The sequence below is a fragment of the Neodiprion fabricii genome, chromosome 4, assembly GCF_021155785.1.
Source record: "Neodiprion fabricii isolate iyNeoFabr1 chromosome 4, iyNeoFabr1.1, whole genome shotgun sequence".
NCBI classification, from domain to species: Eukaryota; Metazoa; Arthropoda; class Insecta; order Hymenoptera; family Diprionidae; genus Neodiprion; species Neodiprion fabricii.
The window spans coordinates 17325718-17339073 of record NC_060242.1 but is presented as its reverse complement, the minus strand read 5'-3'; the positions used below and the strand labels follow the sequence as shown (position 1 = coordinate 17339073).

The following is a 13356-nucleotide window of genomic DNA, read 5'->3' as shown; positions in this document are numbered from 1 at the left end:
CATTTTTCTTACCATGCCTTTTTGTCAGATTACAAAAATTGTGCAGAAGAGAATTTTTGCGCGAGGTTCGAGTTGGTAACGTTATACAGCATGTAAAGAATAACTATATATTCTGAATTAATTAACGATTTTGCGATATCAGTGCGTTTAGATTTTTTTTAGGATACCGAATTTCGGAAATCCCTCAAGTCGAAAATTTACGATTTTCTTAAACTTGCATCGCTGCATCGACATTACGATCTTCAACCTCATATCGCACTTTATGATTTCACTATTCATTACGCGTTCTTTAATTAATCTTGATCCCGATATTTATCATCATCACTATCATCATCATCATCATCGTCATCATCGCATGTTTGATTCTACAATTTTTTTTCCTTCTTATCTCTGAATCGAAGAAGAAGAATAATAAGAAGAAAAAAAAGACCCACAGTTTTTCTTCTGTCCCGGATAAGCTTTCTTTCCAAATCCCTGGATCAGTTGCATTTGATATCGGCGTCTTTTGTTTTGGATAAATTGGACAAGTTGAAAAGGTGACGTTCAGTAGTAATATATGCTTATAAGTATAATGTTGCGCATACTTGGTAAAAATTTTCTCGTTGTCATTCCTACCCGTTACAACGCTCCGTCGTATGTGGGAAATAACCGTATATAGAGATGTATGTATATAATACATAATTTACACGATAAATACCATAATAATTATGTAATTACATAGAGTATACGAAGTACGGTAATTATATACACACGGAAATTTTTTTAAACAGTATAATTAAAATTGCAAATGATTCAACGATCCAACTGCACAATATCTCGATACCACGTATAATGCGTTACACTCTTAGTTCTTCCCCGGCAGTGAATTGGCTGGTTTGATGTAGCGGGAAACGGCTCGTAAGAATTTCTCATGACGAAGCATATGCAGGGCCTTAAAAACGCGTTTCGGAACAGCCGGTAACGAAACCTCGCCCGATTTGTAATGGGGGACAATGGCGCAGGATGATCTGGTGGTACGTCGCCTCGGAGTTCGATTCGCGATCGTCTTCGACGCTTCGGACATTCCCAGGATCTTTGGAAAAAGAATATTAGCTCCCTATTTTTCAATGTCGAAATTTGAAGAGATTCCACTGCACTTTCCCAGAAGATGATGCCAAATTTTTCGCGACAAAAAAACGTCTCGTTTGTCAGTTTCAACGATGACGAGTTCAACGATGTTGAAATTAGTTTTATGAATTTTTTCGATAGTTCGTCTGCGAGTCAATACGATGAAAAAAATAAATTGAACCGTTTTCTACCAGTTCATTGTTTTTCAGTATCGTCTGTTACAGTTGAATCAATGTTCGCAACTAAAAGACGCGACTTCTTGGTTTGAGACATTTTATCAACCGTTATCACGAACCGCGTTTGAATTACATAAAATACAATATCCTCCAAACACTTACGGAGGGAAATTTTTTACCTCTTTCCCCTGCCGGTGTCGTCTTCGTCCGTTTTTCATCGTCGACTTTCGGTTGACCCGACGACGCCGATTTTGGCTCGAAACCCGTTTCGAAGACCGATTCGCGCCGTCGAAATTTTTGCCAATCGAGTTTGATTCTATGCGCCGGCGCATCGTTCGCCGATCTTCGCGATTCGTTTCACCAACGCTGCTCTCGTCGTGCTTCCGTTTTTCGACCGACGAAGCCCGCGGATTATCAACCGCCTTTCGATCCTTGTTCTCTTGAGATCTGACTTGCATAATATTATTGAAGAAAAGAATCTGAGAAGATGTTATTGGTTCGTTCGGAACGTACACGTACCGTCAGGTGAAATCTTAAGATTAAGGTAAAAAGTTTGTACAATTTTCCCGATTTCCATGAAAAAAATTATCTCGTCCAAAAATTAATTCCACAAAAATTATCCGATTAGGCATATTTTCTACCTGACCGTACGTCTCGTTGACTTTCGATTTCGTTAATCACGCCAATTTTCACCTGCGTCTGTCACTGCGAGCAGAATTTGTGCCTTTCCTCGGTTCCCTGTTATCGTTAATTTCGTCTTTCGTGTTACTTTCTCGTCTTTCCATGACACTGTTCAATTATCAATGTTTGGCTTTCAAACGGCGTTATTTAATTTTTACTTATCACACTCAAACCTTGAGTCCGAGATTACTTTATCGGGCGACAAATTTTATTTGCCAAGGTTAATTCATGCGTATGTAATATGTACAACACGTAAGAAATTGCGATTACTATTTTTAAATATACCAAACACCGGAGTGAATTTTCATTCCTTCGCTTATGATTTCTATCTTATTTTCATTATTTATATAAAGAAAAATGATGTATCAATGAACGCGTAATTTACATATCTCCACGGATTACGTTAGTCATGCAATCGTCGAGCCGAAAAATGACATCTCGCGTTGCTCCGCGAACAAATCCGCACACATCACGATTGTCATTTCACAATTACCCGCGATGCAAATATTTTTAAATTCATTAATTTATAAATTTTTCCTCCGCCTGCGTTTTTTTATCCGTTTCTATTTATACGTAGGTACGGTAGTATACTTTTGTGCTTATTATACACGTAACGTATTATTAATTAAATACCCCAAGCCTCACATATTCGTTGAAAAGAATAAATGCACATAATATTATACGTTTAAAACCTAATATTGCTTTTAGAATTTGATCGTTGAATAAATAGACAATCATCATAATAGAAGCTCCGTTTCGTGTGCGTACACAGTAATTAATATTTTGTACAATCTCACGATCGGAGAACAAATATTTACGTGATTCTTCGCTTCTAGAAAACAATTTGGTTTCATAGTAGCAACTCGTCACGGCTTCACCCACAAATATTTTCAAATGCTTGTTACGGTAAAACTATCAAATATAACCATATGCTCTCGTGGACTTTTTTGTAAAGCTCGTCGAGACCTTGAAAACTCTTGAATATAACTTTCCTTTATCTGTAAGAGTTTAGACAGTGTTCGTATAAGTGTGTCATCACGTCCCGACTTGGCTTACAAATATCGTTGTAAATTATTGCCGAAAATATTGCTCTGTAAAACCTAGCCAGATTGTTTAGCTATCCAGAGCAAAGAACATAATAAAAATCGGTTCGGTAGTCCTGAAGTTATTAGCTAACGTGCGGACAGACAGACAGCGAGACGTTGAGTTTTACGTATAATTAAAATGACACTGCAGGACCGGGTGCAGAATAAAAATAAACCACCCTCATTCGATTCAAAGTAAAAGCTCTTATCTCGTACTTTCTTGATAATTTTATCTCGAATAATAAAAAAAAAAAATCAATAACACATGCTGCACAACGTTCTTGCGAAACAAATAATGGGATAAATATTTTCTCTCGCTAAATATCAACCAAACTATTTCAGAGAGTTGAAGAATCACGTTCAATGAACTTTTCACCTCAGTTCGCAGTGCAGTGTGACGATTTATTTTCTTGATGCACCTCGTAGGTATGCCTAATTATAGGCAATTCAGGGCACACACACACTTTGAGCTAAACTCTTGAGCTGAATTGCCTATAATTAGGGATCGTTATGGGGGTGCTTTACGGAAATAACCCGATGTAGTAAGGTGACAATAATTATTGTAAAGAGCTAGACAGCACCAAATGTAAACAAATCGTAGGTATAACAGCATCAAATTTATGAAATTTAAATATCACGGGCATTAGAAGAAGAAAAAAAAATAAATAAGTACGTCGTTTCAATGATGGGCCCAATTTTCAGGCCGCCAACCCGAGAGCCGACCTTCGCGTCATCGGGCACGTCGCGCTTGACGGTAACGTCGGAAAGCTCGGCGTTGGCTTCGGCTCTACAGTCCGCCCTGAACGGCAGACCAGGACCTACGAGGTCCCAAAGCCAACCCGTCGATCTGGCAGTTCCAGCCACCGTCCAACAGGCCCATCATCAGCCGTCAGCCTGGCACAGCCAGCCGGCAGCCTTTAGGAGAGGCGAGTTCAGGACCGGGTGAGTTTCGAATTAGTTTTACGAAGTTTAATCCGCGAAAAAATCGATGAGAAATCGGTTCAAGTCAAGTTTTAAAGTCGAAAAAAAACTAAACTACCAAGATCGGTTGTCGATGAGTAGGGAAAAAATCTATCTGTATGGTTTAAACAGCGTCTCAACTAAAAAATTACCACGAAATTTGTCCAAGAATTTTGGAGATTATTAATTCGGGTTGTGCCAGAGTATGGTGACAACAAATTTACCCGATTTGGTGTAATATTTATTCAAACGATATCAGGTTTTCACTGAAGAAACCTGAATTAATGTTCCAATTACATCCCCCCTCTCCCATGTCTTGGCGACAAAATAGTATTTCGTTGAATGATAAAAAAAAAACACATGTGCTGCCATAATTTTATCGGCATATATTTCATAATCTCAGTAAATTCTGCATCTAGATAATCTATATATGTATGAAGATACTCTGTTAAAGAGGTTGTTTGACCAAAAATCGATCATTTTCATTGATTTTATTACGAGACAGTCTTACATCGAGTTGTTATACATTTCTTATAATCTCTATAAAGCGACAATGATTTCTTTAAAAATACAAAAATAAAAAGTACTGAATTTATAAATTTTAGCTTGGAAGTCGATACTTACTTCGGATCGGTCCAAAATTGCCGAAGATCTAACAGATCATATTTAGTCGATTTCACTCGGCGATGGTTCGGTTTATACCAAGGACTATGTATTTTACAGATTCGCTTAAATGGCTATTCTTTTTTTCCAGTTGTCAATTTAACATTCCCATATTTGTGGACCATAATCAGAATATCGATGCAATGTGGTGAAATAAAAGATTTAACAATGCCAATTCTTCTAGATTCTTAGCAATTTTGAAGCGATTCGAAACGAAGCATCGAGCTTTAAGCTTTCGTTTATAATTCCGGTACAAAAAATCTTCGTACGCTGACAAAAATTTCATTTTCCATACTTACTAGAAAAATTCTGTAAAACAGATATTGTTGAAAAAACTTGTTGAACACTGTTGCAATTTTATACAGCGAAACGAGGTACAACAAGTTACAATTTTGTGCGTTTATAGATGTTATTAGTATACATTTTCCAGTAAACTGCATGGCAAAATCAGATTGTTTGGTTTGAAGCACTTTTTTACTCAAATGATTATTATTGTGCCAAAATCAAATTTTCGCAACAATTATAAAAAAATGTTGCAGCATTGCCCATAATGAAAAAGAAAAGTCACAAATACAAGATTTTCTAGTTACAGCTAGGAAACCAATTTTTATGTCGTACCGACGAAACAATATTTTTCGATTATTCTTAGTATGAAACAAAAATTAAAATTGTCAAGTACAGTAAACCGCAACTAAAACTTTCTCTTGGTTTACTTTCAAATTGATAGATCTTCGGGAAACAATGATTCGATAAATATAACACAATGTTTGACAATCTCTTAATAAAATCGATCAAAATTGTAAGTAGATATACAAGGCTGGTTTTGGATACAGATTCCGTTACTGACATTTTACCGAAACTTAGCTAAGACGCAAACCCTTTTCCAGAATGTTTGTGGATAGTCGATGCCCGCAAATTGTTGGCAAGGTAGAACAACGAAATTATCGGATGTTCGGTAACGTCGGATAACTAAATGATCTGATGGTCGATAAGGTCGATCAGACTGGGGATATTCTCCACCCTCAAATGTTGTGGAAAAAGGTTCGTGTCTTGTCTAAATGTTGGTAAAATGTAATTGGTTGGTAAAACAGGAGTCTGTATCCAGAACCGGCCTTATGTATCCACTATTACAGATCTTCGGCCGATCAATCCAAGCGTCGCAATCTTACCTCGCGTGTTTAACCCGCGGTAGTTACAGCTCGTTCAACAAACGATCGGAAACTGATCACGGGGCGGGATCCGAGGATCCATGGAGCTGCGGCGATCAGTCGAGAACGAATCAGCAGCAGCAAAGGCCGAGGAGCAGTGAGAGCCGGAAGGAGGTTTCAGGCGAGGCGGTTTCCGGTCAGAGATCGTCGGCGACGCCGGGTGTCGAGAGTCACGCGCTTATTCAGCGGCCGGAATCCTCGCGGCAAACCAGTGAGGACATGTCCTGGGAATTCGCGATAAACGAGGCGCCAATAGCGAGGCTCGAATCCCTCGACGAGTTGGACCAGGATCACGGAAGTTAAGACGTGATTGATTAATGAGTTACGAATTTCGAACATGCGGGGAAAAATAAGAAGAACGGAAAATTTTTGCCAACTAATCAATTGCTTGGTAAAAAATATTTCTAAAACGGCAAACGGTTCGTTATAACTGAGGTGAATTTTTTTTTAACCATTGTTTTATATATCTATATAGTCGAATTATTTTGAGAACGTCGCAAAATTCGCCATTCAGTGTAGAATTAATTATGATAACGATGACGATTATGATTATGATTATACGAACATCGTCCAGTGTACCTGATGATGATGACGAATAGTTGCAAGTCACGCGTCAACGATTAACCAACATATTTTAATGTGTAACGTAATCATGCTTTAAGAATTATCAAAATCGAGAAGAAAAACAGAAGTATATATGTATAAGAGAAAAGAAATTTATTATCAGCGGGATTGATTACCATGAAAATATATTCATATATGTTACTTTAATTGGCAAATTTCATCCGATGTTGTTATACGACAGTATGATCATTATTTTTGTTTTATTATCATTACTATTATTATTATTATCATAATCACTATTCGCGTTGATTCGCCTTGTTATCAAAGTATGAACTTTTATTATATAGATTAACTGTATAAATCATCTTGTTAAACATATATATTTGTACAGAATTATTGTATATTTGGTTGTCATGTATATCAATTATAATTACTATGTATACGCTGTCGCGTATCACATTATAACCAACCATCGTGAAAGATAAATTTTGAAATATTCGACATTGCCTCGATTTAGCTGCATATTGTAACACTTGACGCGAAATTTTCAAACCGAAATGAAAATTATATACAATACATATATTCCTATACGAAGTAAAAAGAAAATAAGAAAGAAAAGATAATAACAATGCATTATGAAATCACCTGCAGCCTATATATGTGTGTGTATAATATAAATGGCGAAGTGCGCGTATGAAAATCGTCCGTATAATATAATAGTTCTATTAATTGTAATCTCTCTTTCTCTCTCTCTCTCTCTCTCTCTCTCCCCCTCTCTCTCTCTCTCCCCCTCTCTCTCTCTCTCTCTCTAACTATCTACCCTCTATATATATATCTATATATACACGTGCAATCGAGCAAAAAACAAAAGTATGGTAACGGACGCAGAAAAAAAAATCTCAAAAATAAAAAAAACATTTATACTACGTGCATTATATTATCACGAAATCGAAAGATTTGGTTTAAGTACTTTTCGTTTATGCTTTTACCTGTATTATTGTGATTATTGTTATCATTATTATGATTATTCTGGATCGGAAAGTAGGTCAGATTGTCACGCGAGAAAAGGAACGAGAAGGAAAATCTATAAATTGAAAATTATACACAGCTATTAAAATGGAATCAAATAAGAATACATACGTAATATAATATAATATTAATTATATTAATTACATATAACGTTATATAGGCATTGAAGTGGCACTTTTTTAGGAGTTATTTCATTTTCTAATTTTTTCACCATATTTGCACGTTAGATAAGAAATACGATATATAAATATAGAAATTTCATATATTATATTATAATACATAATAGGTAAATATATACATTAATTTATTCGTTTATCCGCTTCTGATTTTCTTCTTCTTCGAAATTGAGAAAAAAAAAAAAAAGAAACAAAAATTAACTTCAGCGAAAACGACGATGATATTTAAATAAAAAATAATACGAAAAACGAAAATAACTTATTCCTAAAACGGTGCCATGTACACATCACGTAAATTGTGCGTTTACGAATTTTACGAAATCACCCACGGGCAAAAATTCCGAAAATCACTGCTGATCAATCTCTTTGAATAAGACACGATTTGCCCTAGTATTAAAATTATAATATACCATATATGATAGTACGTACATAATATACATGATACAATACACCTATAGCTGCCGCATCGAAAAATTTATAACACTTAGACAAAAATAAACTACATTGCATACGATTGTTACCGCCCTTTAATTATAATTATTACCATCGTGTTGCAAAAAAAAAAGTATTTCCGGACTTGGAGAAATGGGATATAATCAGGTTTTCTATCGGTATGAATTGACGGTTAATCATCAAACATGTCGAATAAATGAGACGGCGCTCCTCGTCTTTCCGTAAAATCAGAAATATCGTACCTACTTTTGTATCACGATGTTCCTGATCGTTATTCAGAAACAAGGAAAATCCTTTATTTTAGCCATAAGTCTGGATATACACGAATTTTTCGAATTTTCGAAGACTTGAGGTTAATATTCAACATATCGCGTTGTATGAATTGTTTTTAATCATTTCTTCTTTTTCATTATGGAAAGACGTCGATATAGAACTGTTTAAGAAAAAAAAAAAAAAATAATAAATTCAAAAAAAATAAAAAAAATTACACCATTTCATTTTTAATATACGAAATTGCCTGCGCAGCTTTAGGCCTAGTACCTATACGCATATATGTATACAGCTATTATACATATTGTATTTCGTATGTCACTGATATGCCATGATTACAATGCGAAATTACATACACGTGATAAAACTTTTAAGTAATAATAATACCATTTACGCGTCTGTGAGGTATTATTATCGTTATTATTATTATTATTGTTGTTGTTATTATTACGTAATCGCATTAAAACAGCAATATTCAATGTATATTTATATCGATTATCAAGTTACATAACGATGATGGTGATGACGGTAACGATGATAATTATAATAACAGTAATAATAATAATAATAAGAGAACAACTAATGCAACAATAGTAATAATAACGGTAATGAACATATAATTAAAATATATGCAGTATGTAATTATACGTACATAATAATAATAAAAATAATAATAATATAATTACAAAGTATAGGAAAGTAACGGAATTCGATTATAATAATACATACAGGTATATATATATATATATATGTATGTATATTTTGACATAAACAATCGCGTATTAGCATAGAATGAAATTTGCTTTTGCAAGCTCGTAAACGTGAATAATAATTATCACAACAGCAACGATAACAAAAACAACAACAGTAAAAATAACAATCGTAATAACAACGGTACGAAATTTTTGCGCGCTGCATCGCAACTGTTGTACACGATATTATTTTTTCTTCTCTCAACTCGCTAAAATTATAAACAACATGTGTAGGTACGAAAACCGGAAGTAACAGAAAAAAAATAAATAAATAAAGATTATAAAAATATATTGAAACGGGAATAAAATCAATCAAGTTTGCAGAGAAAACGTAATATGAAATACGATGAGATAAATAATCGACGTGGTATTATATTGTACCAGGTGTACAAGGTGAATTTCTAATGACTGAATCGTCTGTCGTTTGATGAAATTTAATGCGCATGCGCTACAACCCTGGAGCAGTTGTTTCCCAGGGTGACCAACGGACATGAATTTAGACGACAGTTAGCCACGACGACGCGTGTAACCTGAAAAATTTTGACAGCTGTCGGTGTTGAGCCCACCTGCCAAGCGACAACGGTCAAGATTTTTGCAATTTCATCGGCGACGATTGGTCACCCTGCTATACGGGACATGTAACAAAACACGAAAGTTGATTGATCACGCGAAACGAATGGATAAATAAATATAATTAGAACAACATATAACAACAACAAAAACACAAATCTGTGCAATAATTATTATTGAAACGCAATATTCAATTTTTTTTCAAATATCTTTTCTCACTAATTTTTTATCAGTACGCGTTCACGTCGTCTTTGTAATTTATTTTCTTTTCCTTCTTTCCTCCATATCATCAGATATAACGAACAGTATAAAACTATAAGCTATATACCTAGTAGCTGATCTTGTACTTGTACAATATAATGACAATAGATATTGTTGTTAGTATTTTTATTGCTATCAATATTATTGATGTTATTATCATTATTATCAGACAAGTATCACACATATGTTTGCGCACGCTGTTCATTTCTTGCTCAGTCCTAGGGTACATGTGTATATAAATTGATATGTATGTACATGCATACGCATAGATACATATTTTAGACTATTTATACCCACGATAAGTAAGTTGTTATTATTGTTATTATTGTTATTATTATCAATGTAATTTAAACAAAATATCATACATAAATAGGATAGTATCGTTGTCGCGTGTTATGATAGATAATTTTGCCTATTTATATTAAACAAGATAATTCTCTGCATAGTTTCTCACTTTACGAAGAAAATTTTAGAAAATGGAATTAAAAAAAAATTTAAAACATTCTAACGAACGGTAAAAATAGCGAAGGGAACGATTGAAAGTGAAAATTAAGAGAAAAGATTGTGACAAAGAATTGAGCTTCGCTCTAACCGGGCTCGTGAAAAAAAAAAAAAATGGAAAAAAATAGCAACAAACATTATAACAATTACGTACAATTGCTGTACGTCATTAATATAGGTGGTAGATTCACAAGCTGTGGTACAATACAATGTATGTATAATACCAATTAATTAATAATCATACATTTCATGAGAAAAAGACGCACACTGCACGTACATACGAGTATATGGAGCATTCCACGTCAAATCGACCTGACCAAAATCATGACCCTCGCAGATTTATTTTATACTTTGTGAAAACTTTCTGTTACTTGTCGAAAGTAATTGTGATTTTTTTCTACATTTTCATTCGACAAAACTTAGGGGTTAGCATACGATATAATATATATGCGGAAATCGAGAATATCCGAAGTTCAATTAAGTGTAACTCGAAAACTGTTAATTAAATTTTGAAAAATTTTTAATAAAAAATCTTCAGTTTCGAGTGAACTTTAATGCCAAAATATGCAACAATTTATCTAGGTCGCTGACAGTACTTAAAAACCCAAAAATATTAGTTTTTCAAATTTTTCAAAAACAGTTCAATTTTTTCGCTCAAAACTTTCAGAGAATACTCCTCTCTTACAATTAGTGTTGAAAAACTTGTGTAAATTTCATCGTGGGCCAAGACTTGGTTTCGAAGTTGCGACTTTTTTTCATACACAGTTTTCGCAAAAATTGTCATGTCTTTTTTTTTTTTTTTACACGAAACAATGTAGAAAAACATGCATAACTTTGGAATCAAAACTCGGTCCATGATGAAATTTAAACAAGTTTTTGAACACTAAGAGCGCAATGTCCTCTGAAATTTTTAGCAATAAAAATTTACCCATTTTTAAAACATCTCAAAAATCAATATTTTTAAATTTTTAAGAACTATTGGCAGCCTCAATTAATTTTTGCATATTTTGGCGTTAAATTTCACTCGAAACTGATACGTTTTCGTACGTAACTTTTTTTGTATATAACTAATAATTTTCGAATTACACTTAATTGAACTTCGCACATTTTCAAATTCCGCACATATAATATCGAATGTGAACATCTAAACAACGTCGAACAAAAACTAAAAAAAAACTCTAGAAATTCTGGACAAGTAACAGAAGGTTTTCGCAAAGTTTAAACTAATTCTGAGAGGGTCAGGCTTTTGGTATGGTCGATCTAACGTGGAATGTCCCATATACGTACATATATGTATAGGTATGTCTAATTTCATGTACAATATATAAAAATATATTATATATATATTGACTCCATATATAAGAATATACCTATATATATTATATTGATTCTAAATAATTTTTCTATTACAAAACGATTCAAAGAATATTGATAAACAATGAATATCAACACGTCCGTTTAATATAGCTGTACCTTCGAGATATCGAAGAAGAAATATGGAGGAAATTTCTGTTTGCCCTAAATTTCGAACGTGAAAAAGAAAAAAAATGAAATAAAAACTAATTGTCGTCGAATTGAATTGTAAAATAAAAGAAAGATTTGCAAACATTTTCACCCTGATTTTATCGTTATGTCTTTATTTTTTATTTTTTCACATTTTCATTTCAAAATCCGCGCTTAGTTTCCTTGTGTATGAAAGCACAGCCTTACCATGATTCAAGCTTTCGTCTCATCATAACGTAGGTGCACTTTTTTTTCTTAACCTAAGTATACATATAGTAGTATATATAACAGAGTAATGAAAATGCGCCGATTGAATCTGCAGCTTCTGTATAATATGATTATAATGAATCAACGATACTTTACAATTGAACTTTGAATTTGCACAGGGTAGAAAAAAATTTATCGCGTGTGTAAGAAATAAATATAAGCGAAGAAAACGTGTAATTAGGAAAGGAGATGATTTAAAATTGATCACAAGATAATATAACACACACGCACACACAAAATATTTTTCAAGTTCGATTGTACGCTTGTATTACGCGTTTGATAATAATAATAATAATAACAATAATAATAATAATAATAACAATAATAATGATAGGAATAATCGATAACCGATATAAATTAATAAACCATCGTTAACGAGAAGCGTTAAAAGTTGCTATATAAATAATTAATTATGACCATTACACACGTACTAAAAATAATTAAATCACGTTATAAACAAACGACGAAAAGGAAGTATAATAATACGATGGAATACATAAAATATTGAATAGAGTATTTAATTCACGATTATATTGTTATTGTTGTTATTGTTATTGTTGTTGTTGTTGCTGTTGTTATTATTGTTGGTGTTGTTATTAAAACACGTCGATCAAATTCTTATCGCTATACATATTACGAAAAGTCACCGCTGTTTTTATATTGCTAAGATTAAATTATATTATTATGTACCTTATTATAATATATTACATATGAAGTAAGCTTATCATATTGAAAATAATAGATTTTTTTTCTGAGCGCGGCATAAACATGTATATATATATATATATATATATTTATATATATATATATATATATATATATATGGGTTATGTGCAATGCACGGAAATTACAGGCTCTCTTATTAAGTATAATATATTACATATTTAATTAATAATGTAATCTAAATACAATATATATACATATGTATACATATTATATGTATACAGGATGAATATAATTATGTACATACATACATATATGTAGATATGTATATGTATATGTATTAACGCTACGATGACATCATATTATATATGTATAAATTTTCATATATTGCATATAAATATGTTTATTACATATTTTTCGGTTTCTATATTGTCTGAATCATTTTTAGTAATACCGTAATACACGTC

At 33.0% G+C, this 13356-nt stretch overlaps 1 protein-coding gene and 1 long non-coding RNA gene across 3 annotated transcripts in view; one reads left to right on the top strand and one right to left on the bottom strand.

Moving 5' to 3' along the window:
- LOC124180892 (potassium voltage-gated channel subfamily H member 2-like) overlaps positions 1-6189 on the top strand; it is a 79386-nt gene extending 73197 nt beyond the window's left edge. For both annotated transcript variants that reach the window (XM_046566807.1, XM_046566806.1), the window contains 3 exons: positions 459-536; positions 3752-3991; positions 5865-6189. In XM_046566807.1, the coding sequence (XP_046422763.1) occupies positions 459-536; positions 3752-3991; positions 5865-6183 (637 nt within the window). In that variant the 3' untranslated portion in view covers positions 6184-6189. The remainder of the gene's footprint in view (positions 1-458; positions 537-3751; positions 3992-5864) is intronic.
- On the bottom strand, positions 860-2059 carry LOC124180902. The gene is made up of 3 exons (XR_006870329.1): positions 1977-2059; positions 1463-1730; positions 860-1072 (listed from the first exon to the last, which is right to left on the bottom strand). It is a non-coding gene; the product is annotated as an uncharacterized LOC124180902 (long non-coding RNA).
- Positions 6190-13356: the final 7167 nt, after the last annotated feature.